Source organism: Narcine bancroftii, chromosome 6, assembly GCF_036971445.1.
Source record: "Narcine bancroftii isolate sNarBan1 chromosome 6, sNarBan1.hap1, whole genome shotgun sequence".
NCBI classification, from domain to species: domain Eukaryota; kingdom Metazoa; phylum Chordata; class Chondrichthyes; order Torpediniformes; family Narcinidae; genus Narcine; species Narcine bancroftii.
In genome coordinates, this window is record NC_091474.1 from 41,740,741 (window position 1) to 41,768,188 (window position 27,448).

At 42.6% G+C, this 27,448-nt stretch overlaps 1 protein-coding gene across 4 annotated transcripts in view; it reads right to left on the minus strand.

Annotated features, from left to right (window-relative positions):
- LOC138736011 (engulfment and cell motility protein 2) overlaps positions 1-27,448 on the minus strand; it is a 236,027-nt gene that overhangs the window by 26,636 nt on the left and 181,943 nt on the right. For 3 of the 4 annotated variants that reach the window (XM_069884794.1, XM_069884795.1, XM_069884796.1), the window contains 7 exons: positions 21,120-21,198; positions 15,112-15,162; positions 14,509-14,631; positions 11,499-11,627; positions 8,716-8,820; positions 7,045-7,153; positions 2,908-3,044 (listed from right to left, as the gene is read on the minus strand). In XM_069884794.1, coding sequence (XP_069740895.1) covers positions 2,908-3,044; positions 7,045-7,153; positions 8,716-8,820; positions 11,499-11,627; positions 14,509-14,631; positions 15,112-15,162; positions 21,120-21,198 — 733 coding nt within the window. Of the gene's footprint in view, positions 1-2,907; positions 3,045-7,044; positions 7,154-8,715; positions 8,821-11,498; positions 11,628-14,508; positions 14,632-15,111; positions 15,163-17,062; positions 17,108-21,119; positions 21,199-27,448 lie in introns of those variants that run through there. The other variant, XM_069884797.1, reaches the window with a different exon arrangement.

Consider the following 27,448-nt stretch of genomic DNA (forward strand, 5'->3'; position numbering starts at 1 on the left):
GCTTAGCTCTCAGCCAATCGCTGTAAGCACAGTCTAGATACAGTAACTATATACACTATGTACATTGGTGATAGATCTGTACTATCACAAGGGGCTACTGGAAGTTTTAGTTGGCAGCCAATTCAGTTCCTTCAACTATATCCACACAGATCTGTCTGACCCCAACCTCATCGATTGCCAGGATGAGGCAAAGTGGACACTTGAGGATTATCATATTCAACCTAGGTAGCCCCAACAGCATGAGCACTGAATATTCCAATTTCAGGTCACACCCACCCCAATTCTGTTCCCCTTTCCACCCTTGTGCAACATTGATTTGAAGACACCTCTGCAATTTGCAAATTACATCCCAGCCAATGCACTTAGCAGCAAACTCCATATTACCGTAAGGAAAAGCATCCCAATATTGCCACTTAATGGGATCCTGAAGTTCTTGCAAGTTAGTTGCCAGATTACTTGTTCTGAAACAGTTATATATTTTTGGAGGTTTTATAAATTTTAAAATCTTGCATGCTCAGCTACCCATTAACTCACTTCTTAAAGTACACCCCCACACTTTGAGGTCACAATGCACTTCTGCATGGAGGCAAGCTGGATATGGGAACCACTGACGTGATATCTGTCCCTTGCTTATGCATGGATAAAACCAATGGAGAGGAAGAATGCAACCATTCTTTACAGCAATAGTCAACACAAATTTACTATGCTGGCTGGGCCAAACAAACAGTCACAAAATAATAGCCTGCTATGATCTCCATCTCAGTTTTCATGGTTTATCCAATATAGCCTCCAATCTCGCTCATTGCTATTCAGATTTTCCCTGATTTTGCTTGTTATTTACTAATTGATTCATTTGGATAATGGACTCTCAGCTGGTTAGCTTTCAGATCCATGTAAGGTGCAGTGTTGCATTCCTGAAGGGCAATTCTGCCTGAGCAAGACTGCAAAGCAAGTGAGATCCAGCAACTCATTTTATATCTCCCTTCCCACCACTTTATTTCCCACATTATGATTGTGATGCGTTAACACCAAATCTTTGCTTTTTTTTCTTCTAGCTCCTTGGTCGCACTGACACTGAGGGAGGATTTGTTGTCCTGGTACCGAGCCACGAGTATGCCACCTCATCTTTTTTAGTATGGCACATTATTGGCCACTCACCCTCCAAGTAACTCAACTTTGCTGCCATTAGTTGCCTTGCACTCTGGCCCAACCCATTGCTGAGGGTTCAGAACACAGGGTCTATGGATGGGAAGGTTAGTAAGGGCAATGGTAAACAGAAAGAGATTGCAAAGCTAGCATCTGATATTTGTTCATGTATATGGGTCACACACACACACACTTTGAATCTCAGTCTGTGTCTGTCCATTGATTTATCTTTGAATCCTTTGTTGCGTGTTCATCCCAGGCAGGTAGGCAAAGATACAGAGATGGAGTGTACATGTGAGGGGGTTGTGTTGACATGCTTTTGGTGCCCCTACGTCTAGATACCTCCAAATAATCCTTGGCCAGGTCACCAGCAGTGCAACTATGTTTCGTTAATATCGGGGAAGGGCATAAAACTAAAGCCTGGGGTTGAAAATGTTAATTTTCTGAGCAATTTTGATGGGAGTGAAACAACTAAACAGTAGAGCCAGGGTTGGCAGTTATTTTGACAGCAGAACCGTTCCACTGAATCACTCCCTCAGATCCCCTGCAATTATCTGTTCGCCTGTAATTTTAGGCTGTCAGAGGAACTCAAAGGTAAGAAACCAGAAAGAATCAATCATCCTGGTGGAATTATCTGCAGCAACTCTGATGTCATAGAGTTTTACAATGCTTTACAAGCATTACTTGCCAGTCAATTCAGAACAGGCAAAAGGCATCTGTAATTCCAATTGTCAAATAAACGTTATAGTGCAAACCCAGTGGCAAGAATCCATTAATCCAGTGTTTTTCACAAGCCCAGCAAAACTAGTTGTTGTTGTAGAAAGCTCAACAGTCAATTTGGATAAAGCAAAGATTACATTGCCATCAATGAGTCTATGACCAAAAGAATTTACTTTGCTGATCTCTTTAAGGGATTGATGATTGCTCCAGACACCATGAGAACAACTTTGGTTATTTAATATCCTACATCCAGCTGAGAGAGGAAAAAAGGACAGTTTCATGTTTCACCCACCTAGGACTCAAATCACAACATTCCAATTCCAGTTCTTCCACTATCCCACCTCTATTCAGCATGCGCTCATTCACTGTCCACAGCCATTTTCCAGGAATATCCTAATTTGGTGACTCAGGGATTATTGGCCCACCTCAAGAAGGGATTTCATTTATCTAATTTCTTCCTGAAACTGGGTCATTTGTTGAGTGTGGGGAGTATATTGTGAACTCTGTCATCCTCAAACTTGGGTCTGTCCTGAATCCCTTACCTATTAACTGAGCTGCCACAAGCCACAACTATAGACTTTCTCCCCTAAATCTTTCCACCTTTATTCCTACAAAATACTCTTTAAAGTCTACTGGCATGACTAACCACTTAGCCGCTGGTCCTAGTATATCCTTCAGCTCCGTTCCAGTTTTTCCAATTCACTCTTAAAACACTTAGGGATGTTTTAAAAGTCTTATATAAATATAAGTTATTGTTGATTATTATGTGCTAATGCCCAACATTTTGCTGTCATTGTACTTGTATAATATACATCCCACGCTCAAGAAATGAGTGTTGGAAGCAGCTGCATAGTGGGTGGGTTGTCCCTTTACCAGGACAAAATGGATTGTTGATATGGGAAGTTGAGTTACAAGCATGATTTAAAATTATGCTAGGAGTTCTGTGTAAGTATACTGTATAATAAGTTAGTGCAATGCAGAGACTTTAATTCAAACATTCCTGCTTTACCCACTACCTGATGATCTGGCAGCATCACTCACCTTGTTAAAATCTTCGGACGTTGCTCTCATTTCCTTCCACGTTTTGTTCAGTAGTTGGATGCAGATGCAGAAGAACTCCTCGAAAGCTCGGTCATGGGTGAAAAACATGGGATGGTACTTGTTGCAACCTTCATTAGCTACATCCACAAAATAACAATAATCAGATTCCAAAACAGTTTGCAAACTATTTTATCTGTTGAAGAAAGTCTGCGGGGTGTAGGGAGGAACGCGAGCACAAGTGTGCTGAAGAAACTCAGTAGGTCACACACAGCATTCATAGGATGTAAAGGGTAACCAATGTTGTGGTCGGAGTCCTACGTCAAGGTATGAGCAAAAAAAACAGGTAGATGCCTGAATAAAAGGGGGGAGGGGAGTTTGGTGGGGGTGGAGGGGAGTTTGGTGGGGGTGGAGGGGTTTAACAGATTTTACTCAATTAACCATTCTCACAAATCACATGAACAGGCATGCACAGATAGGAGGACTCATGGATTTGACTAGATTCAGATAGCAAACTAATTGTTTACAATGGTTTCAGGGCCTCTCCAGTGCTAGATATGTTGTTTCCTGCCATTGTGCACAATTGTGCAAGTACCTGTACTAGTTTAAGCTATCCTGTTACAAGCTGAATATGACATGGTGGCTGTAGCAAGGTGGTGGAAGACACAATGGAGGTGAATAAATTTACTAAAAACGTTCATGGCCACAGTTGGACAGAACTGTTTTGAAGTCCCTTGTGATAATGGAGGGGGAAATAGAGGTAAACAGGAAATCTGCAGGTGACATGGTTCTGCAGTGCACATAAGTGCTGGAGAAACTCAGCAGGTTATGCAGCATCCATAGAAAGCTAAAAGTAGCCAATGTTTGGGCCTGAGCCTTCTTCAGGAATGTTGGAAATCAGGCCGATGCCTGAATAAAAAGACATTCTTGTACCCAGCAGGTGTGGAGCAGCTTCAAGCATAGGTCCAAAAGATGGTGGGAGAAAATCGCTATGAAAGTTGAAGCCAGGAGTCAAAACCAAGAACCAGGATACAGTGCCGCAGGAAATACACTGACTTCAAAGATGCGGTCAGTAAATTCATTTTTTGCCATGCTTTTAACGCTCACCAAATCACGACCTCTACGAATGAGTGCTCAAACCTAACATTATTCTACTTGGCTTCAGATTCGGATTCATAAAGTTGTACTTTACAGATACAGGTCCTTCAGCCCATCATGTCTGTGCCAACCCTTTTTTTGCCCATATACACTATATTTGCTTGCATTTGGACCATTTCCTTCCAATAATTCATTCTCTCATTGTTCATGTCCAAAATCATTTATTAAATGCATGTTGTCCAAGTGTGTTGGAGATAAGTATCATGGTTTAAGAGTCATTCATCATCCGACAACCCATTAACTACCTTGTTTGGATAAAATAGGATCAAATAGCTCAACTTTATTAGAATGTGGGGTGCATGATGTTTGCTTGGTCATAAACCAGCTTCCTTCTGAGGAAGTGGAATCATTTGGAGCATTGATTGATACAGGCCGGGAAAGAGCATGGAGGCATTGGAACCCTGTACAAGGTGGAAGCCTCCTACCCCCTGTACACCTCAGAATGAGGGGGCTGCTCTCACGAAGCTATAACCATCTCTTTTCATGGGTCGCATCAAGTTCAGGTTTGTGGACCAAATAAAGCAGTCCCACACCAGCTACCCTTTTCTCAGCTCTGCTTGGAGACTGGAATGTGACAATTTCTTCAGCATTTACCCTGCCCACTGAAGCTGTACCAGATCAATGTAGTGTAGGGATATTTGAGTGGAGAGAACAGCTGAAAAGTAGAAAGGGGAGAAAGGTTTTTTTTTCTTGAAATAATAGAGTTTAGGTTAATTTTTGCCAAAATGTGTTTTTTTTTGTTTTATTTAATGCTTTTAAAATCTTTTCCGAGAAACTTATTGTATGTAGCCCAGTAACTGAGCTCCACATGCTTATCTTGAACTCCGTGGACATCACTGACAGTAAAGAATATCCCTTGCCCCTTAGAAGTGCGACCACAGTGGTACAGCAAGCAATGCTGCTACCTGTCAACTCAGGTTTGATGTTCGTGTGGAGTTGCACATTCTCTCTATGACTGTCTTGGTTTCGTTTATAATTTAATTTTGAAGTTAGAGACACAGCACAGTTACAGACCCTTCCAGCCCATGACCCCGTGCTACCCAAATATACCCATGTGACTAGTTTACCTACCAACCTGCACACCCTTGGAATGTTGGAAGAATATAAGAGTCATCCTACTTTGGACTCACCACTTCTCCTCCTTAGTCAGGAAGGGGCAGCAGGGCCTACACTTCTGAAGGAGGATGAGGAGGGCAAAGCTACCAGCCCCCATCTTGACAACCTTTTACAAGTGCACAATGGAGAGTGTTCTGTCTGACTGCATCATTGTGTGGTAGCTGCAAAGCATCAGACTGGAAGTCTATACAGACAATCATTAAAACAGCTGAGAGGATCACTGGGGTCTCCCTTTCCTCTATAGATGACATTTACTGGGAGCCTTGTCTAAAGAGTGCTCAAGGAATTATTACAAAAAAAAATAGCAGCACTGCTGGAGCTGCTGTAATGTTAAAGAGCAGAAAGCGGAGACACAGCATTCCTTTGCGAGGTCCAACCACACAGTTCAACTGCTGTCGGCTCTTTACAGGCCCAAGATAGCAGTGCCTATGTTCACCTATGGCCTCGAGGGATTGCGGCCTCGAGGGAAGCAGAGGACTTGTGCAGGGTACCAGAAAGTGTTTGAGAAGAAGTTGAGGGGCTCTGTGGCTGAATAACATACAGGTGCTGGGCTGTTGGTGACTCGAGGCGAGGAATCCATGTAGGCTGCGGGCGAATGTGGTCAAGGGACTTGCACCAGGCTGCTGGAGACTGGCCCATGACTGGCTGAAGGGCACCAGGTATCGGAACTGAGATGCATGAGGGCTTTCTGATTGCATCAGAGATTTGGACTGTGTGGCTGCAGAGGCTGGAGGCGAATCCATGGACACTTGGTGACTTGAGGGAGTCTCTTTTGTTTCTCTTTCATTGATTCTAAGGAGCGCCAGACAATTTCTGCTGATGGTGAATCTTTGTCTGCCTGACAGTAGATCAAGGAAATTTCATGTGATATCACATTTTCTGTTTAATTAGATGACAATAAAAAAATCTTGGATCTTGAAGACCCTTTCCATCCAGCGCACAATATCTTCAACCCAACTACCACCAAGGGGGTGGTTCAGGAGCCTCAAAACCTGGACTTCCAGGCTGGAAAATAGCTTCTTCCCACAGGCTATGAGACTGATAGCCGTGACAATAATCCCAAATAATTATATATATTCATTTTGATTATTTATGTGATCTTTATGTACTGTGTATTGTGTTTTTGTGCATGCACCATGGTCTGGAGAGATGCTGTTTTGTCAGGTTGTATATGCAGAATCAGATGATAATAAATTGGTCACAGGAAGAGTGTACAAACCCCTTACAGACAGCAGTGAATTTGAACCCCTGTTACTGTCTCTGTTATGGTGTTGCGCTAACTACCATGTTAACCATGTTGTCTCCGAGCGCTCTGATTTCCTCCCAATCCATAAGCTATTGGTTAACTACCTACTGCAAAAATGACCTCTCACCAAAATGAATCAAAGTAGAGTTGATGGGAATGAGAGAGAATAAGGATCCAGTGTTAGGGACAAATAAACGGAGGAAGGGACTGATGGGATTGCTGCCCCTGGGAAGCAGCATTGTCCAGCCCTTTTACAATAATAAACCAGGGACTTCTTAAAACTGGTAACCTCATGATGTATTTAGGAATGATGTCCCAGTGCTGTGACCCAGCAGGCATTTCAGGAATTTCTTTATATGTTCAAGGCACTGTGTTGATCTAGGCTTCTTGTTGAGATGCACAGAAGCCTACAGATGCTGGAATCTGGAGCAACAAGCAATCTGCTGAAGGAACTCAGTAGATTGAACAGCATCAGTGGGAGAAAAGGAATGGCCAAGACACCATTCTTTTTCTTTCACTGATGTTGCTCAACTTGCTGAGCTCCTCCAATGGATTGTTTGCTGGGCCTCTTGTACTGTGGCCTGCCGCTTGGAAGTGTATTGATTCAGAGAAACACTTACGCAACTCTCCAACTTGCAGGATTTCACACATCATCTTGGTAAGCTCAATACTGCTGCGTCCAAAAGGACATTCGTGTTTGTCCTCCCGACTGCTGTTTTCCAGGACAATCTGTAGCCGCGTGTTTCATTTCCAGTGGGTAGAGCCATGAACAGTGCAGGAAACACACGGGTCAAGTAATTGAACAAATGCTTCGTAACATTTCAAACAAAGTCAAACCTGCTCTCCATCATTGAAGATTTTTCCACTCACTCACGTGACAGGATCTGGTGCAAGTAGATCGCAGCTGAACTTAACTCAGTCCCACTTCCCTGCACTAATTTCATATCCCTAAATTCCTTTCATATCCAAAGGATATGCACACAGCAACTGAGCCCCCCCCCTCCCCCCCCACCTTCTGGGAAGAAAATTCCAAACATTCATCATATTAAAAGAGGTTTCTTTCCAATTCAGTCCTGTGTGGCTGATTCCTCATTTTGAAACTGACCTCTGGTCCTTGACACCCCAGGCAGGAGAAACATCATCCATGCATCTACCCTGTCAAGCCCTTTAGACATTATTATTAACGATAAGTCAAACAGGTGGTGGAGGCAAATTAAAAGGACATTTTCTTTGTTTATCAACTATTAGAGTCCTCAGCAATGCCCATAAAACAAGCTTTTGGAGCTCAGTATTATCACTGCCTAGTACTGATTTTAAATTTAGACATACAGTACGATCACTGGCCATTTCAGCCCTACAAGTCCATGCCATCAATTTACATCCCATTAACCTACACCCCCAGTACGTTTTGAAAGGTGGGAGGAAACCCATGCAGACACGGGGAGAACGTGCAAACTCCTGACAGACAGTGTGGGACTTGAACCCTGGTCAAGTCCTGAGCGCTGGTGCTGTAAAAGGGTTGCACTAACCACTATGACAACCGTGCTGCCATGAACGAGTTGCTCAACTTGTTTTGCTTTTACAGATCTTTTTGAAATACATGAAATGTTTTGTTTGAGAATGAAAAAAATTGGGATACATATTTAATTAAACAAGAATATACATCTGTCAACCCATGCACTGCAATATGTTAAAAACTCACGCAAGACAAAGAAACTATTTCCAATGCCAGCAGTTGGTAAAGGGGTAACTGTAGGTACAACATCGTGGGCTGAAGGGCCTGCACTGTGCAGTAATGATCTGTATTAGCCAGGATGTTCCTAGTCCCTCATGGTGCTACTTTGCTTCGTGACATTGGATCTTTTAAACCTTCCTCACCTTCAACTGTCGTCTAAAGCACTATACTAGCTGATGTCACTGGAGTGGGATCTCAGGTCTTCACCTGTGACTTCAAGGTTACAGCACTACAAAATCAACCCAGACTGATACAAACTGACTGAAATAGACTAACAATCCTGATCTGCCCTGAAGAGCGAGAGTCCGTCTCTGCCCCCTTCCAGTACACAGTGATTCAGGAGCTGCAGGATAGTTAGTTTTCCCTGGGCCATTTAGGCTAGAGGAGATATCTTGCTATTTAATCGTATTGCTGGGGAATGCTCGGTAGAAGGGGGAGAGGGCTACCGCAGCCAAATGGCACACAAGGGGACCAGATGTAGGTCATGTTACCAGGGGATTTCCCACACCCCCACAGTCAAGTCAGAAGTCTGGAAACAGAGTGCATGGATTCTTACCCTGATGTACATGTCCTGATGGATCTTTGCCAGGTACAGCATGTTGTCCAGTGCCAGCATTCCAGGAGGCGTCTGGGTAAAATCCATGGCTGGGTTGACATGATTCTGTGAATACAAGTTGAAGGAGTATTATTTGTGTGGGAAAATGCACAATCTTCAATTGTTTCTGAGAATTCAAAAACTGCACTGATACTGCCAAGTTACACAATCGTAGAAGCAAGCCAGGTGCAGGAGATGTTTACCATTCCAGAAAAACAGTTTGCAACTCTTAGATGACAATTCCCGGAATTGCATCATGGCGTAGCTGGATGGCTTGTTGACTGTGATCTGGTTTCAGAGATAAATGCTATGTTGCATATTCAGTGCCAGAATGATTTGGATTACTTCTGGTTGCTTAAGTGGTTCCCCTTAACTGGTATGGACTTCTCAGCTCATTTTCTGCCTCTCCCAGGATTTGGGTAATATTGAGGATGCGCACTTTAATCATAACCACAGAGTTGAATTGAACTGGAAGGCATCTCCCGTCACTTATTATTCATGTACTTTTAGCTTCTTCCTGCAGGCCGTGCGGGAGATTGATGAAACCAAGTCAATAATTCCAAAATATTCATATATATTTATTTAAAAATAAATTTGATTATTATGTACTGTGTATTGTTAGATGATAATAAACAGACTTGAATAGACAGCAGCAAATTACTTTGGAGCACAGGTTTTGGGAACGAACAGCAAGTGGCTACAAATAAGTAATCCATTCGTGACTTATTAACTGGGGATTATTGGAGTGTAAAAAATAAATCAGTGAAATTTTAACCCCTCATTGACTCCACTTGGTGTTAGATAATGATTTTATTGGCAGGTTGGGTGGATTAGCCTCGAATATGATTTCCTGCGCAGCAGAATGGGTTGTCCGTAACCCAAGGGCAGTGGGCTTTCAGTGAATCCGAGACCAAGAAGGGATGTATAATTTCAAGACCAGAGAGAGAAGGGTGAGGGGTAGGGGTAGGAAAAGTGTTTGCGCTGGTTCCAACCAATGCAGCTTGTTACTAGAACTGTGCAACAATGACAAAAAAAAATTCCTCGCACAAAATAAGAGTTAAAAAATACACATTTTAGCAGTGGGAACAGCCAGCAAAAAAGGAAGGCTTTTGTGCTTCTGGGTTAAGACAGAAAGGAGGGAGATTTACATGAGGCACCTGCTGGCACACTTCTGGGCTAGTGGGGCAGGAAGTCGACAGCAAATGGAATCAACTATCCTGATGTGGATTGGGATTGCATGATTATTCCCACTGGCAGCTTCTGCAGTTTTTGCAGCTTTGCTTTCCCCTTGTAAATGAAGTCACAAGGACTCAGTGCTACAAATTCCATCATAATTGTACATGGCAGTGAATACAGGAGAGCCACTTAACTGGGTGTCTGCATATAAACAAGAAAATCTGCAGAAGCTGTGATTGTAGTTTAATACATAAATGTGCTGGAGAAACTCAGCAGGTCACCCAGAGTTCTTTATAGCCAAGATACATAACCAATGTTCTGGGTCTGAGCCCTTTGTCAAGGTATGAGCAAAAAAAAAGATCTCCCAGTCTGTGTCCTGTCTCTCTGATGTAGAGATTGCTTCTATGAGCACCTTCATTCTGTCCGCTGAAACAGCAGGGACCTCCCAGTAGGCAACCATTTCAATTCTGCACTCCACTCCCACGCTGACACAACTGTCCATGGCTTCATGCGCTGCCAAACAAGGCCACCCGCAGCTTGGAGGAGCACCACCTAATATTCCAACCAGATGGCACTGAATTTGACTTCTCTGGTTTCTGTTAGGTCCCTCTGTCTTCTTTTCTTCAGCTCCCCCCTTTCCTCTCCAATCAGAGAACTACCCCATCCACCTTTCACTTCCTAGCTTTTTATTTCCTTCTGCTCTCCCACCCATATCCACCTATAACCTCTTGACTGTGGACCTATGTTCCTCCCTGTACCCTTTCATTCAGGTGCCTGCCTGCTTTTTGCTCATATTTGGATGAAGACTTCAGGCCCAAAATGTTGTTCATGTATTTTTTCCATAAAGAACACTGCATGACCTCCATCTACAGGTATACGATCCTTTATCCGGACATCTAGAATCCAGAAATGTCCAAAATCCAGCAAGTGGGGACCAGCGGTTGGGGGAGGTGGTTGAGGGTCTGGTGGTCGGGGGAAGGGGGAGACTGCCGGGCAGCCGAGGGACCGGCAGCCGGGGGAGACTGCTGGGCGGCTGAGGGACCCTGGTTGGGGGAGATAGCCGAGGTACCGGAGGTCGGGGGAGACGGCCAGGTGACTGGAAGGGGGTGGGGGTGAATATGGCAGCACAATTCGGGTGGGCTTTACAAAATCCAGAAAAATCTGAAATTCGGAACACACTGTCCCCCAAGGGTTCTGGATAAAGGATCGTGTACCTGTATAGTGTCTGTGTGTGTGTGTACCTGTGTGGTCATATCTTCATGAAAGGCCCGAGCCAAAACGTTAGTCACCCTTTACTTCCTGTGGATGCTGTGCGACCTGCTGAGTTTCTCCAGCACCCACAGATTTTTTTGTTTGACCATGGTATTTTTTTGTCTGTATTAAGTGTGGGGCTCCAAACATGTATATCTGCAGGTCTATTTGTTCAATTTCCTAGCAGTTTGCTTTTATCTTCCATTTTAGGGACATTGACTTCCGAACTTATAAATCTGAAATTCTCTGGAGGAAGTTCTTGACTATGAACAACACAGCACATCACTCTGTATCAGGTAGGGAGTTACTGCACATACCATGAACCCCAGCATTTTATAGTCCCTTGTGTACATGGCTTTGCGCTTCTCAAGGTTGCTGCTGCTGTTTGGGTCATATTCAGCATCAAAGGCAATTTTTCGAAGTTCAAAAATGATATCCCTTTGTGACTGTAAAACAACAAGGAAAGTATGTTACAGGGTAACTAACTCCAGCCTGGGAGAGAAAACATCTGCAACACAGGTAACCTCGAATACCATCAGACCAGGACAACAGGTCCACATGCAGTCAGTGGAAAGACAACACTCAGAGAATGGATGTTAATGGTGGCAAAGACAGGGTTACACAGGAGGTATAGTCAGAACGTAGAAAGGATTATGTTTGGACTACGCACATCAGGATACCATTCACTGCAGCACCAGTTAACTGCTGGTGGATGAGCCAGGTTCAAACAAACACTGAAAAGGAAAAGTAAAAAGCAAAAACAAACTGAGTTTATGTTTGGCCTTTAAAAGCCAGAAGGTTGGGAGGAAGATTCTGAAGAAATAACAAGTACACAAGAGACTGCAGATGATGGAATAGAGTGTGAAAAATGAACTGCTGGAGGAAATCAGTAGGCCAGGCAGCGTCCACTGAGGGACATTCAGTATTTTGACTCCATCGACCCTATTCTCACTCTTTTGACTGCTATCTTCAGGAAGAAGGCGCAGATGTCTGAAGACCAGCACCTTGGGTTCAAGAAGTTTCTTTCTAATAACCATCAGACTCTTGAACCTCCCCTTGTTACACTAATCATGGACTGCTCCGCCACCACTAAAGGACTAACTGCACGATTAAGTTACCATTTTTTGCACTAGGATTACTGCAAATATTTATTATCTATCCATCTTGTATACTTATAATCTTTCTACATGTTACTATTACAGATGTCTTTTTACAAGTACCTGTGTGGCTACAGCAAGCAAGAATTTTGGTGCATCTGACCATTATACAGAAAGTGGTGGTTGCATAGAATGGGCGGCAGGCAGCGGGTGGTGAAGGCAGGTGGAATAGGTCTTTTAAAGGACAGATACATGAAATAGAGGAAAATGGAGGGTTATACAGTCGGGAAATTATAGTTGGTTGTATAGATTATTATGTCAGCACAACTCTCTGGGCTGAAGGGCCTGTACTGTTCTATGACAAAAAAACCATTATTATTATTATTATCAAGTATCCTAGACATATTTAAAAAATTTAGACATACAGTAGAGTAACAAGCCATTTCGGCCCAATCTACACCCCCCGGTACGCTTCGAATGGTCGGAGAAATCCAGAGCTCTTGGGGAAAACCTACGCAGACACGGTGAGAACGTACAAACTCCTTACAGACAGCACAGGATACGAACCCCGATCCTGATTGCTGGGGCTATAAAAGAGTTGTGCTAACCGCTACGCCAAGTGTGCTGCCCTGCAAGGGACTGTAAAAACGTGAATAGATCTGGATGAACTATATTCCACACTGTGAACAGGAAAGAAATTGCACAAGTATGACCCATCATTTCTCAATAATTCCTGGCTGGCTACAGGAGTTATCTGAACTGATCAGAGAGTGTTAAATTGTACCATTGTTAGGAAAGCTATAAACCAGTAATTGAAGGATAATGTAAAGGCAAATTATTGGATTCAATTTTGCTTGATCGTATAGAAATAATTTAGAATGACAAATTAATAGGAACAGTCAACAAGGATTTATTAAAGGGAGATCCTGTTTAACTTGATGGAATTTTCTGAGAAAGAAAATGGGAGGGTTGATAAGGGTGATGCATTTGACATAAGCTATTACAATTTCAGAAAAGCTTTTGACAAGATCCCACATTTCAGACTAGTCAAAAAAGGTGGGGGAGGGGGGGGGCTTATCAGATCCAACATTGCCTCGCTGGCAGCAAGCAAAGGAAATGTCAATCTAATATTTTCATGAAGAGGTAGCTGTCACACCAGACTTGGTACCTGGCCCAATACACCCTCAATCCCCTGCATTCTCTGCTCTCATACCAGAATTGCCCACACAAAAAGCTATGATTACTTGGCAAAGCCCCTCCATTCAATCCACAAGGCTGACTCAGAGTTTCCAGCGGCAATCATTTTAGTATTCATCCCTCTTTGACCCTTTTGGACTTTGGCCTCCTGAACTGTTCCAGCAAGGTCCAAAGCAAGCTTGAGGATAGCACTTCATCTTACAGATAGGCACACTGCAATGTGCAGACTCAACATCGAGTTCAACTGCTTTCTCCATCTATTAGAACAGTCGATTGCTCCTGCAGGCTTAGAGAGCTGTAATAGTAAATCAGTTTTGCCACTCTATGGATACAGAAACAGTGATCTATCTGATAGCCATTTCTGAAGTTCTCCTTTAGATTTCAGGTCTCTGAAATAATTTTTACCTGCGTTTCTCAAATTTTATATGTTCCTTTATTTTCTCTAACTTCTTTTGTTAATCAACCAGACAGAGTCTCACCACCATGATGTTGATCTCTCCCTAGCAGGGATATTCCCTTTCTCTTATCTGTCCCTTCTTCACTCTCACTGTAACTTGAAACCATCTTGTTTTCTCACAACCGATGAAGGATCTTTGATGTGAAACAGATGTTGTCAGACCCGCTGAGTTTTTCCAGCTGTTCCTGTTTTTATTTTAGATTTCTGGCATTTGAAGTGTTTTGAAATTCATTTTATTCATGGTGATCAATTTTGTTTAATCGCAACATTTGCATCACATTCCCCCATCACGTGAACATTGAGAATCCAAGCTGATGCACCGACGCACTTCTATGGGAGTGCAACACAATGATGGATCAGGAGAGGGATTATGTGGAAAAATGTTCTTAGACATCTTTCAATTACGTTTGAAAATGTGTTCACACACACTCACAATACAACTGATGATCTCGTACATCTACATACAGACACTGAGCAAGTGGTGATGGCTCACGGACAAATCTACGAGGAACAGTGTGAGAAATACAAACTCACAGAAGGCAGGACATCTCAGCAAGACAGCGCCTAGTCACCGACCTGATCCTGAGGGTCCATCTTGGTCATCATTCGCTCCTCCAGCAGATTGAAGGTCAAAACTTGAAGGACGTAAAGCTGATGGGCCATTTCTGTTTTTATTGGACGATTTCCTCGAATGATATGCTGCAGAAAGAAGGTAGGGAGTTATTCTCCTACAAAAAATTGCGGAAATGGAAGACTCTTCAAAGGAGCTGGCCTAAATTCTGAAAACCTTGAAGTCATTTCCAGCAATGTGGAATGATCAGGGGCATCTCAGAGGATATTTAAGGGCCTAGCATTGTTTTGGGGTTGGGATTACAATGGACCAAACATGGATGGTACATTTCACTACATTGAGGGCATTTGGAATTTAATTCAATGTACCCACTTTACAGCCACTTTTACTGTATTTATTTTTAAATTTAAAATGGAAATAAAATTTGAAACTTGAGCAGGAGGATTTGGGCCATGTTCTCGTGCTTCTACTGTACTGTTCCAACATGGAAGAGTTACCAATGACACAAACAATTTTCCCCAAAGTGAGATGGTTAATGAACTGTCTTGAAAATGTTAATGTTAAAGTTTTCAGAACAATATTCACTTCTTGTTGATCAGTACACTTACGTTCAGTATTATTGACCTCAGTTGCTTCTGTGCCAGGACATTGGACATTTCCTATGGAAACACAGCAGGATTCAGACAGGTTTCACTTGGATACTGAAACTCAACAGTGCAGAACTCCTCATGTCTTAGGTTGAACTTGTGCACCACCTACTGGAGACATTTGATATCTTGCAATGGGCTAGTCCATTCCCTGGTTCAAAGGCAACTTCAATCTGGGACATTTTCCTGTTCCATTATTCTAATGGATCTTTCTCGATCTGTATGTTAACTCCATGCAGTTGTTTTCAGTCCTTCATCACAAAGCTAGCGTCTAACCAATTCCCTACTCACGTCAATAGTTTGCTGCTTATATTGAATGCCCTCTGGAAGGCCAAATAAATGACATCCAGTGACTGACTCCCTTCTCTACCACCTTATTTACCTCTTCAAAATATTAATCTTTGTCAGAATTTTCCAAATCTGCAACATCTTTCTGATCTGATCACATTTGGCCAAGGAACTCACTCAATTTCCAATAATAGCCCCTAAGTAAATCCCACAATAGATGTTAGACTCATAGTCCTATGGTTTTCAACTTTATGTTTCTTAGCCTTAACATTTGAATGAAATTAACCATTTTCCAATTCCCCAACATGAACAGAGGGTAAATGTGGCCTCAGCAGCTTTTAAAAATGTACTTGTTCATGCAATGTGAATGTTGTTGGCAATGCCCAACTGAGGTGGTGGTTAAAAGCCAATAGGCCTGGAGTCATTTATCGGTTGGACCAGCTGAGACTTGTGTTTAAAGCTAAATGTAAACATACTACATTTTAAATTACATCCATAGAATCTGTAAAGAGATTGAAATCAGGCCATTCAAAAATATTTATATTCTATTATAACAGTACCATTAAAACTATGATTGATTATTTCAAAAATCACTTGTCGGACTCAGAAATCTAAAACTAGATGCTAATAAGAAACCAATTAACTACAGAGATGGAGCCATGTCACACAGAAAGAGACCCTTCAGCCTATTATGGTCAATGCTAAATACCATGGGCTGGGATATAAATGTACAAAGAGGAAAACATATAATGAAAATAGAGCTAAAAGAATAGACATGTGAGCAATACTGATGAAGATTGCTAAAAGTTTTTGTAAGCATTCGTGTCCGGGGACACGATTTAAAGGACTTAAGTCATCAAAAATTCAAGAGATGGCAGAGGAGCAGTATAAAGTTTTAGAGAAACAAGTAAAAATAAAATAAAAGGTGTTTAGTTTGTTTTCTTGGCTATTTTAATATATTCAAATTTCCACAAACTGATGGTTTCCATCTCATAGGATACTAAGCAGCTTGGCTGGAGTTTCCAAGCAATGTTCCTTCCTCTGCCATCCTCACAACTGGCAATGAAATGCGCAGTTCAACATTTCACGTAAAACAGCAGTGTTCAGGTACAAATAAAGAGAAGGCCATTCAGCTCCTTGAACCCGCTCCATCACAGACCAACTCCCTTTTCCCATCTATCACCTAGTAACCTTTCATGTTTTTGCTTATCCTGCCTTAAAAATATTCACTCTGCTTCCACCAACCTTCAAGGAAAATAGTTTCAAAGACTCATGAACCTCAAAATAATTTTATTTCCTCTCTACGGAAAATGGAGAATCCTTTAGTTTTAAACAGTTCCACATTTCCTCCTGAGGTCATTTCAGCCCACTGAGATGTGCAATTCCACTCCCCACTTGTTTACTCTGTAATTTATTCTCCCTAGATTCAAATCAAGATACTGTATTTTACTCTCTGCTATTGCTTTACCATTCTTGATCGTCACACAAAGGGAAAATATTAGGTCCACATCCACCCATCAAAACTTCTCAAAATCTTGTATATTTTAATCTCGACTCTCTCACTCTTCTGAATTCCGTGGATACAAATCTTGTCCCTCCAACTAGTCTTCAGGAGACAACTCACCCAATCTAGCTGCTTGTCTAGTCAACCTCTGATCATCTGGAGAAAGACAAGAATCGCAGGAATTGGGATCTTGAGCTAACAAAGAGGAGCTGGTGGAAGAGAACAGGTCAGATAATGTCCAGGGAATGAACAGTATATCAAGAAAGGAATCCCCAGCCAAACCATTGACTGTCATTTTCTGTCTCGACGTTGCCCGAACTGCCAAGTGCCTCCGGATTCCCTTTGCCTGGCTTTGGTAATCTGGTAGAATCCATCTGGGGGAAATACCATGCATCCCAGTGCCATTCCTTACCCTCCACCAAGCAAGAACAAATCGCCCAGAGTTGAGAGTTCCAACCGAAAGTTTAGAACCCAAGTCAGAGTCAAAAATTTTTTACTCTAATTTTCACTTTGCCTAGATTATTTAACAACTGAAGCATGGTACGTCTTTGATTCTTAACTCTGATTTTTAAACAGCGGTACATTTTGCCAAAGTATCACTTTAAACCTTCAGCTTAAAAGATCTGACACAGGAATTACAATAATGATATCTGATCTTCAATAGAAGCAGAGTGGGACAGTCACAATGGGTATAAGATTCTCACTTAATTCTGAAAATCTAAATCTTTCACATTTTCTTATCTATAAACGAGCCAATTCACCCATTGATCCCAGACCAGCTCTCAGAGCATTTCCATCAAGCTTATTTCTTTGTGGTCTCTCTCACTACCTGATTCTTCTCCCTCCCACCTCTCACACCTAAGAACTATTTACAACAACTAGTTAACCCAGGATGTAGGCAATTAAGTCCAGTAATTGTTTCTTTTTATGCAAGAGGATCTTTGCCCTCATAAGCCTATGCCAGGGTGTTCAGCTCGAGCCCTTTATCGCTGGCTGACGTCCAGAGACATCATTGGTACTCTGAGCAGGGGTCAGGAGTCTACGTGGATGGGCCCAGGTTTGATTGCCCATCATTTTGTTGGAGACTGATGAGAAGAATGAGAATCAATGTCCAATCCCAGTGAGGCTACAAATCTGAAGCAAAAAAACAGTTCCACCAGCATTGCACCAAAGCCAGGTTGACCTGAGCTTTTGGCCAATCAAAGTAAGCCCCAGCTTTCAGTCATTTTATCCTGACTTCCCCCTATTCTCCCCACTCCAATGCTTTCTCTTCTCAAATATAGGAATTGCTTCAGGCTCACAGTTTATAAAGTTTACAACATCTCAGCAGGAGGGGAAGGACTTCCTGTTGGTCACTGCAACTCATTTGGTTGTACTTGGAAAGGGGGCCATCTATCAGCATAATCTTGGGGTTTGACTTCTTCCACAGCCAAATAGCTTGACAACAGTCAGATTTAGACAAGGTGTGAAGTTCAAAAGGAGCTCCTGGTGCCATCAGATCCTTTGGCAGCAAGAGGCACTGACACAAATCAGTTATTAATTTTCATGCAAAAGATCAAAAAGTCTGCGAACCACTTTATAAAGAAATGAATTGCAAAAGGCAATTATATCCAGTTTAGACACATCAGCTTTCATCTCAGGCAAGTACCACAGGGCAAATGTTCCTATGCAAAGATGCATAGGAAATTTATAATTCTTGAGGAATTAGAATGAAATCACTAAAATTTGTGGTGTGATGTTTAAGATGTAATGACATTAACCAGGGAGCCACTCACTCCATTCTATGGGAATGTAGCGCTATCAATTAGACTGACAGACCAGAAGACGAGATTAATAGGCTTTAATCACTGTAAACTTACAGGCATCTCTTACATGCTGATGGGCTGATTCCAAGGCAATACTGGGGGAGGGGATTGGGTGATACCGCCTTTATTAGGAATCCTGAGGTGGAGGAATTACAGCATCGGGACGGGCCAACCTGTACAATGGATGTATTACAGTGTTCCACCACAGGGAAGTAGCACGACAAACAGAAAGCTGTATCTTCAGTGGAACAAGAACAAACTGGCCCAAGGAAGATCCTTTAACATAGGACTGGTTATTGGGAGGGGGTAGGAGACTACTGATCACCAACTATCCACACACAAGCACAAAGATACGTCTTCTCCTACTAACAGTGGCTTTCAAAGTCACTGAGCATCCCATTATGGCCTACTATAGCACTGAAGGTGCAAAATGACACACATCTGTCACTACTTACTGTCAAAGGTAGCTCGAGATCAGAGTTCTCCCCTTCTGAGGAGGGAGAGACAGACTGAAGGTGACAGCAGAGACCGCAAAGCAACATTGTTAAGCCAACGGGCCGCATCCACACAGCACGAGTTACAGCAACAACAAGAAGAGACAAGCAGTTAGTGTGAGAGACAGGAAAGAGCATTGAAGTGATGTGGGGAAGAATCACAAGTTCTTTCTTTTTAAAGAGAGTTCAGAGTTGGGAGTAAATTTATTAAATCTGGAACAACACCGTTCACCAACAGAGGAGCTAAGATGAATCAACATACAGTTGCAGTGTCACAGGGCAAAGTATAAATCCACAATATTATTTTCATCTACTCTTCCTCTAACTAAGAAAGAATTCCAGGTACAGAAAAGATTCACTAAGCTAGGCTGAGGAATTTCATGACAAGGGGTAAATGGGCAATTAAGGTGGGAGGAGGAGGAGGGATATGAATGGAGGTAAATGAGATCATCTGCAGATGCTGGGATCTATTACAGTACTCAAAAAGGCAGGAGAAACTCAGCAGGTCACATGGCATGTACCGTGACCTGCTGAGTTTCTCCAGCATTTTTGTTCACTGAGATATGAGTGATGTTCAGAATAAAGAATGTCTCAGCAAGGAAACTTTCCATTGCCCAATGACTTGAAGCTGTGGAGATAACTTCTTTCCAGTGTGGGTACCTAACAGACTGGTGCAGAGCCAACAACCTGTATCTAAATGTTAATATAACAAAGGAGATGGATGTTTACTTCAGGAGGGCTCAGAGGGACCACACTCTGCTGATAATTGACAGCTCAACAGTTGAGGCTGTCAAGAGTATCATGTTCCTTGGAGTACACCTGGCGGAGAATCTCCCCTGGACCCTTAGCACCAGCTCCATAGCCAGGAAACCCCAGCAGCACCTCTACTTAGCAGCAAAGGTTGAGAAAAGTTCACCTCCCACCCTCCATCCTCATTACATTCTACAGAGGATGTATTGAGAGCACCCTGTGCAACTGTATCACCACCTGGTTTGGAAGTTGTACCTCCTCGGACCGCAAGACCCTGCAGAGGATAGTGAAATCAGCAGAAAAGATCATTGGGGACTCTCTTCATACCATGAAGGACATCTACAACTCTCGATGCAGGCGAAAGGGGATAAACATTGTGAAGGACTCCACACACCCCTCATGTAAACTGTTCTCCCTTCTGCCATCTGGTAGTACTTGGCCCTTGTGACCCCATTGGGCAACAGCATTTTCTCCCCAAGCCATCAGGCTCCTAAATTCCCAGAATGTATGTGGATAGGGTACTGTGGACTGCTACTGTACAAATCTTAATATTTTAATGTGTTTAACTTCTATTCTAACTTGTTTTTATTTAAATATGCTATGTGGTCCTGGAGAAACACTATTTCATCTCTACCATGCAAGCGTGGTATGAATGATAAATAAAGGTGACTTGACGAGTACTTGAGTACCTGATGTCTCAAATTGTGGCCTCAATCATCGCCACTTCCTTCACTCACCCATCAGTGAATGCCCAAGTTCTGGTATTCTCTGCTTAAACCAGCAGCCCTCAAGCAACTGTTTCTACCTATAACCAAGCTCTCATTTTTCTGACTAAGCTTATCAGTCAAAGGGCCGTACAGGTGTGAGCAGCTACTGCTGTCGAGGGAAAGTCAGGAAGAAGAGTAGCAATGAACGGAGAGTGGTTTCAGCTGACAGTGGCAGCAGCGCAGAGACTGTTAGTAACAAAACAGTTTAGGCAAAGCAATTTAAAGTGCTGAATGTTTCAAGGGAGATGACAATACAGGATAAACAAACGACAGGAGCGACATGAAGAGATTACAGACAGGAGGGTAAGATACGCAAAGAACAAGAGACACAGAGTAATTAGAGAAACAGACAGTGACCAACCTGCCTTCGGTCCTCGGGTGCTTTCAGGAATAAAGCATTGATGAGTGCAATTGCGTACGTCTGGATCTCCTGGTTTGATCTGCGGCGAGAATGACATACAGAGTTACTAGCCATTCCAGACCCACCCGGATGGCTCACTTCCTCCACTGTAAAGGGAGTACCAAACACTCGTTAAATTTATATATGATTTTTAATTTTAGTGAGACAGCATGGTAACAGGCCTTTCCAGCCCATGAGCCCGCACCACCAAATACATCCATGTGACCAACTAACCTACTAATCCTGTTCATCTTAAGAACAGGAGGAAACTGGAGCTCCTGCAGGAAACGCAGTATTAACAGGGAGAACATACAAACTCCTGCCAGACAGCAGTGGATTCAATCCTGCGTCACTGGTGCTGCAATAGTGTTGCACTGACCGTGCCGCCAATTTATTGATCCAACTGTATCAAGTATCTGGGTGCTTTCCTTTTAAATGTATGCAGGATTTATAGATGGCGTCTTTTGCAACTTCAGTATATCTCACAGTACATAATAGATAATAATTACATTTTTTGAAATACAGTCTTGTAAGAATAGAGAATGTGGGAGCTAAAATGCAAATATCATCGTCTTACAATAATGACTGAAACATTAGCCCAGATAACAAGGGGAGTCCCCAAGATCTTCTACATCGATTAAATGTCTGCTGGGCTTCAATATTCCACTCAAAAGATGGTGGTTTCAAAAAGTGCCGTACACCTTGACACCAGATTGTTGGCTTACACTGAGCAAAAGTGTGACTGACCGAGCCATTCCAGACACCCAATGTCAGAATCCTTGGCTAGAAAACTAATCTAATTCATAACAGCAAGGCCAATATTGAGGACCATTAGAGATTTCCAGCAGGGCATAGATAGAACATAGTGAAGAGGTTACATAAATGGTGAATCCATGGGGCTGATTTCATGGGTTTTCAAGTCCCACTCTCATAGACAGTAAAATCCCTGCCATCCAGAATTCAAACAACCAGCAGCCTCAAGCAACCGGCAAAAAAAAACGCAGAAAATAAATGGGTAAAAATTACAGAAGTTTAAAATTGGGACGTTTCGCCATTAGGTCTCCATTTACACAACACACAGCCTCAAGCAACCGAAAAATACACTTATCCAGCATCCACCAATCCCCATAGGTGCCAGACACCAGGGATTTAACTGTGATTAGGGATATTGAAGGACTCTTACCTGTGCACTTTTTTGATTTTTAAAATTCTCTCTGCATTGCACATTCAATTTGTTTACAATCATTATCTGCTTACACTTTATTTGTTTACATGTACACACTGTGTACAGTTTTTTTCCACTCCCAGTAAGTGGTAATTCTGCCTGGCCATGGGAAAAGAATCTCAGGGTTGTATGTGATGTCATGTATGTACTTGGACAATAAATCTGAAATCTAATTACTTTCAAATTCATTTGTGGTCCTTTCTCTGACATCTCTTCCAGCCCTACACATCTGGCGATATCTCTGGGCTCCTCAAATTCTGGTTGCTTGCTCATCCACACCTTGCATTGAAAGTTACACCTTGACATCAAGTTCTGGGCTTCCCCCTGCGCCTCTCAGTCTTTCTCAGATTTTTTCCGATGCTCCTGAAAACTGCCCCCAACAACGCAGCTCAGTGTCAAATTTCATGCAAATATATTCCTGTGAAACAGCCTTTAAAGATATACTATCACCTCACTGTCAAAAGGCAAAGGAGGAAAAACCCAACACCCAACCCCAACCAACCAATTTTCCCCTGCAGCCGCTGCAACCGTGTTTGCCTGTCCCGCATCGGACTTGTCAGCCACCAACGAGCCTGCAGCTGACGTGGACATTTACCCCCTCCATAAATCTTCGTCCGCGAAGCCAAGCCAAAGATATCAAAGCATGATAAAAACTCAAAATATTCTTCAGAGAGAAATTACCATCTTGAATTCATGTACCCGTACTGAGGACTTTGTTGATCATCTCTTCTCACTACGAAATATCAAATGGACAAACCCGTAGTTTTATATTCTTTCAGTCAAAGCATTAAAGTTTCAGCCTCTGAAGGCACAGTCAAAGCAGATTCACACCTCGGGCTAGACTGCAGTCAAGAGGTATGCATCTGCATTCCCAAGAATAATCAATTGCTATTCACAGGATTCACAAGGTATTCTGTTAATATTCAAAGCTATAAAATTTTGGTTTGAAATACATTTGGTTGAGAAAAATTAGGAATTGTTTAGAAACAGCTGAGATTGTCGCAACCAACAGTAATCAGGAATAGTACTAAACAGTTCCATTAAAAACACAAAATGCTGGAGAAACTCAGCAGGTCAAACAGTGTCCTTTATATAGCAAAGATAAAAAATACATGACCCACGGCTTGAGCCCTTCATCCAGATATGAGGGAATGTCAGCAGGCGTCTGAACAAAAAGGATGGTGGGGGGGGGGGCAAAGGCAGGAGAGGATAGGTGGAAAAGGGAGCGAGGGGACAGCAGTGATCAAGGGGAGGAGGGATAGCTGGGTGGGTGGAGGGGGAGGAACTGGAAAAACTTGAAAGGGGGAGGGGGAAAAAGGCGAGCAGGATAGCAGAAAGCAGAGAAGTTGCTGTTAATGCCCAGACAGAAAATAAGGTGATGTTACCATTTGATATGATGTACATGTGTTTATTTAATGCAATATTATACTTAGCAACTTATCAAGAAACGAAGTAGGAGAAAGCCTGGCCTAATATTTTTCTAAAGTACTTGCATAATGTAACTCCAAACTCCCATTGATACATTTTACCTGGATCTCAGTGAAGCTTTTGACAAGGGATTTGTATGGACTAAAATAGCCTTCAAAAAAAAAAGCAAACCAAATTAAGGATAGGGTCATGCAGAAGATGTAATAGCAGGTAGAAAGATCTACATCTGGTTCCTTGTTTTATGTTTGCCGTCATGTACAATAACTAAAAATGAATAACAAATACATTTATAAATCTGTAAAAATCACTGTGAAACAAAATAAGAAAAGCCACAGAACACTGTGAAAAGTTTATAGAAGGATTTAGATCATTTACAGCCGAAATTCATTTAGAGAAATATTTGATGGAGCTGTTTAGAGTTGTGAAGAATTTCAATAAAAACATTGCCTCTGTTTAGCAGCCAGACAACAGGAACTTATGATAATGGAGAGCAGAGGGAAAATAAAAGAGTTACAGTGATCTAGAATATCCTGCCAGAAAGGATGATGGAAGCATATTTAACACTGACTTGAAGTAAAACACGACTGGCTGAGTTTCTCCAACTGTGACTTGAATTTGGCTCTGTTCATTCAACAGTGAGAATGCTGAACTACCAAAGGAAATGCTCCCACTAACCATCCAAGACTCTCATATTTAAGGAACAATATTTACCGTATTTATTTGTATATATGAATACAGTAAAATTCCCGGGATCTGGCACCTATGGAGATTGGTAGATGCCAGATAAGTGAATTTTCCAGTTGGTGGAGATTGTGTATTGGCAAACTGACCGCTAGGGGGCACATGTTTTAAACTTCCAATTTTTTACCTATTTATTTTCCACAATTTCTTTTGGTCGATTGCTTGAATTCCAGATAACGGGGATTTTACTGCCCTTGATTCACATTTGTATTGTTTGTTTGTATAAGTATTATGTCCGGTTGTGTGTCTGCATGTTTTGCACCAAGGACCAGAGAGCGCCATTTCATTAGGTTATACTTGTACAATCAGATGACATTAAACTTGACTTTCAAAAGAGAATTGGATGAACAAATGAAATAGGAAAAGATGTGCAAGACACCATCCTATGAAATATGAGACAGGTAGGTAGATGATATAATCATTTTTACAGGTGTACCATGGATGCTGGTTATGGTACGGAGGTGCCAACGCACTACTTTTATTTTGTAAGGTGATTTATATAAATGTTTACACTGTGACGCTGCCATGTTCATGACAATAAATCCTGATTCTGATTTTTCAATTTGGAATGTGTTCCTGAATTGACAACAGCAGCGCCCACAAGGTGGCAGTGCCCTCCAACATATTCTCATTCCCACAGTTAGGTTCTGCAGCACAAAACTGCAGATGCTGGAATTGTGACTAAAGAGAAGCTGGTGGCTCTCAGCAGGTCAGGCATCATCCATGCAGAGAAATGAATAGCTTCCTTGCAGGACTTTCGATAATGTCTTCAAGAGGAGTCCCAACCCAAAATTATTTCAAAGACTCTTGAAAACTTCTACAGGTGGACCGTGGGGAGCATTCTGGCTGTTTGCATCACTGTCTGATATGGAGAAGCCAATGCTCAGGTCAAGAAAAATACTCCAGAGGGTTGTTCACTCGGTTTGCGACATCACGGGCACCAAACTTCATTCCATCGAGGACAGTACATGAGGCAGTGTCTTAAAAAAGTAGCCTCTATCCTCAAACCCACCACCCAGGCCATGGCCTCTTCACTCTACTACCATCAGGGAAAAGGTACAGGAGCCTAAAGATGAGCACTCAGCGACACAAGGACAGCTTCTTCCCCACTGCAATCAGATTCCTGAATAATCAATGAACCAAAGACACTGCCTTACTTTTCGTCCACTGCTATAGTTATTATTGTTTTAGTTTTTAATAGTCATGATGTAAGATGGTTATAATATGTTTGCTTCCACTGACGCTGTCACAAAACACACGAATTTCAGACTTGTTCATGACAATAAATCCTGATTCTGTCATACTTTGACTTTTTGTGCACTGATTTTATTTATTTTTTTGTAAGGTGGTTCATATGAACGTTTGGACTGTGATGCTTCCGCAAAACAATGAATTTCATGACTTGTTCATGACAGTAAATTCTGATTGCAAAGCTCCGAGATGCACAGGCTGATATGCAGGGACAAGAAGTGATTTGGAAAGTTAAGAGAATGTAATTTATTGCTGGAGGAATTTAATACAAAGTTAGCTTCGGTGGTGCACTATATGTATTGATCTGAGGAGCAACATTTTCATGCAGAGGTATGAGGAATGATCTGCCAGAGGAAATGGAAGAGATGGGTAGAAATCCAACGTTTAAATTGCTGCATGAATAGAAAAGGTGAGGGATTGCAATGGAGAGGCAACATTCACCACCTGGTGGCGCTGCTGCACTCCTTTTCGGAGGACACACTGACTGCCCATCAAGGTCAAAGACTCACCCCAAGCCATCAAGGTGACCATTGCGATTGGCCCACCTAAATCACCAGGTGCTGCAGTCTAGGCAGCCCGCCCAGACTCAGCCCTGACCTTCACCCAATTGGCCCAGGTGAATCGCCTCGGCTGACCCCTGCTGACCCCCTGCACTTGGCTTCGAGCCAATGGCTAAACAGCCAACAAGGCCCAACCTGTTCCGAGTGATTGGCCCCCCCAGTACTACCTGCAGAACTGTAAAGGACCATGTGTCCCTTTGTTCTGCCTCTTTGGACTCTTTGTGGCACGTAAGTAGGACCTTTCACACTGGGTTGGGGTGAGTCTCGAGGTCAGGTAGCAAGAGCTGTGTCTATATCGGTCAAGGGGTGGGGGCACGTAGTATCACCTTGATCCTGATTGTTGAATGTGTATGTCCATGTAATTTCCCCCAGTTTCTGTCGGTTTCTCCCTCATTATCCGAAGTGTACATTTACCGCCCCCCACCCACCCCCACGTATTGTGTGTTTGTGTACGTGTTTGCCTAGCATATTGACCCTTTTGTCCTGTTTCCATCCCTGAAATAAACGTGTGCTTTGTACCTCAACTTTGGTTCTTATGAAATGTTGACAATCTGTGGGCGCTGCCTGACCTGCTGAGTTCCTCTAGCTTCTCATTGTTTGAGCTAGTCTAAAATGCTTAGCATCAATATTGTACCAAATCATCAAACAAGGTTCACCTAGCAGCAATTCATGACTAGGAGGTGGGCAGACATTTTCAGAGTTAAACAAGGAAGTCTGCAGATGCAGAGGTCGAGTGCAATGCTGGATAAACTCAGCAGGTCACACAGCATCCACAGGAAGTAAAGGATAACCAGCATTTCAAGCCTGGGCCCTTTGTCAAGTTACAAGCAAAAACAGGCAGGTGCCTGAATAAAAAGGAGGGGTGGGGAGGAGGGGAAGGAGGAGAGAGGAAGGGGCAGAGGGAGGAGCTGAAGCTAACAGATGAGAGGTCAGAGGTAGATATGAGGGTAGAAGAGAAAAAGAGCTAAAGTGATAGGAGAGAGTCAAGTGTAGCTCTCTGATCCGAGAGGGAAGGGGTTGGGGAACTGGAGGAAAGGAGACAGAGGGATTGGTAAAGGCAGAGGTTCAGGGGAGGAGACACTTTC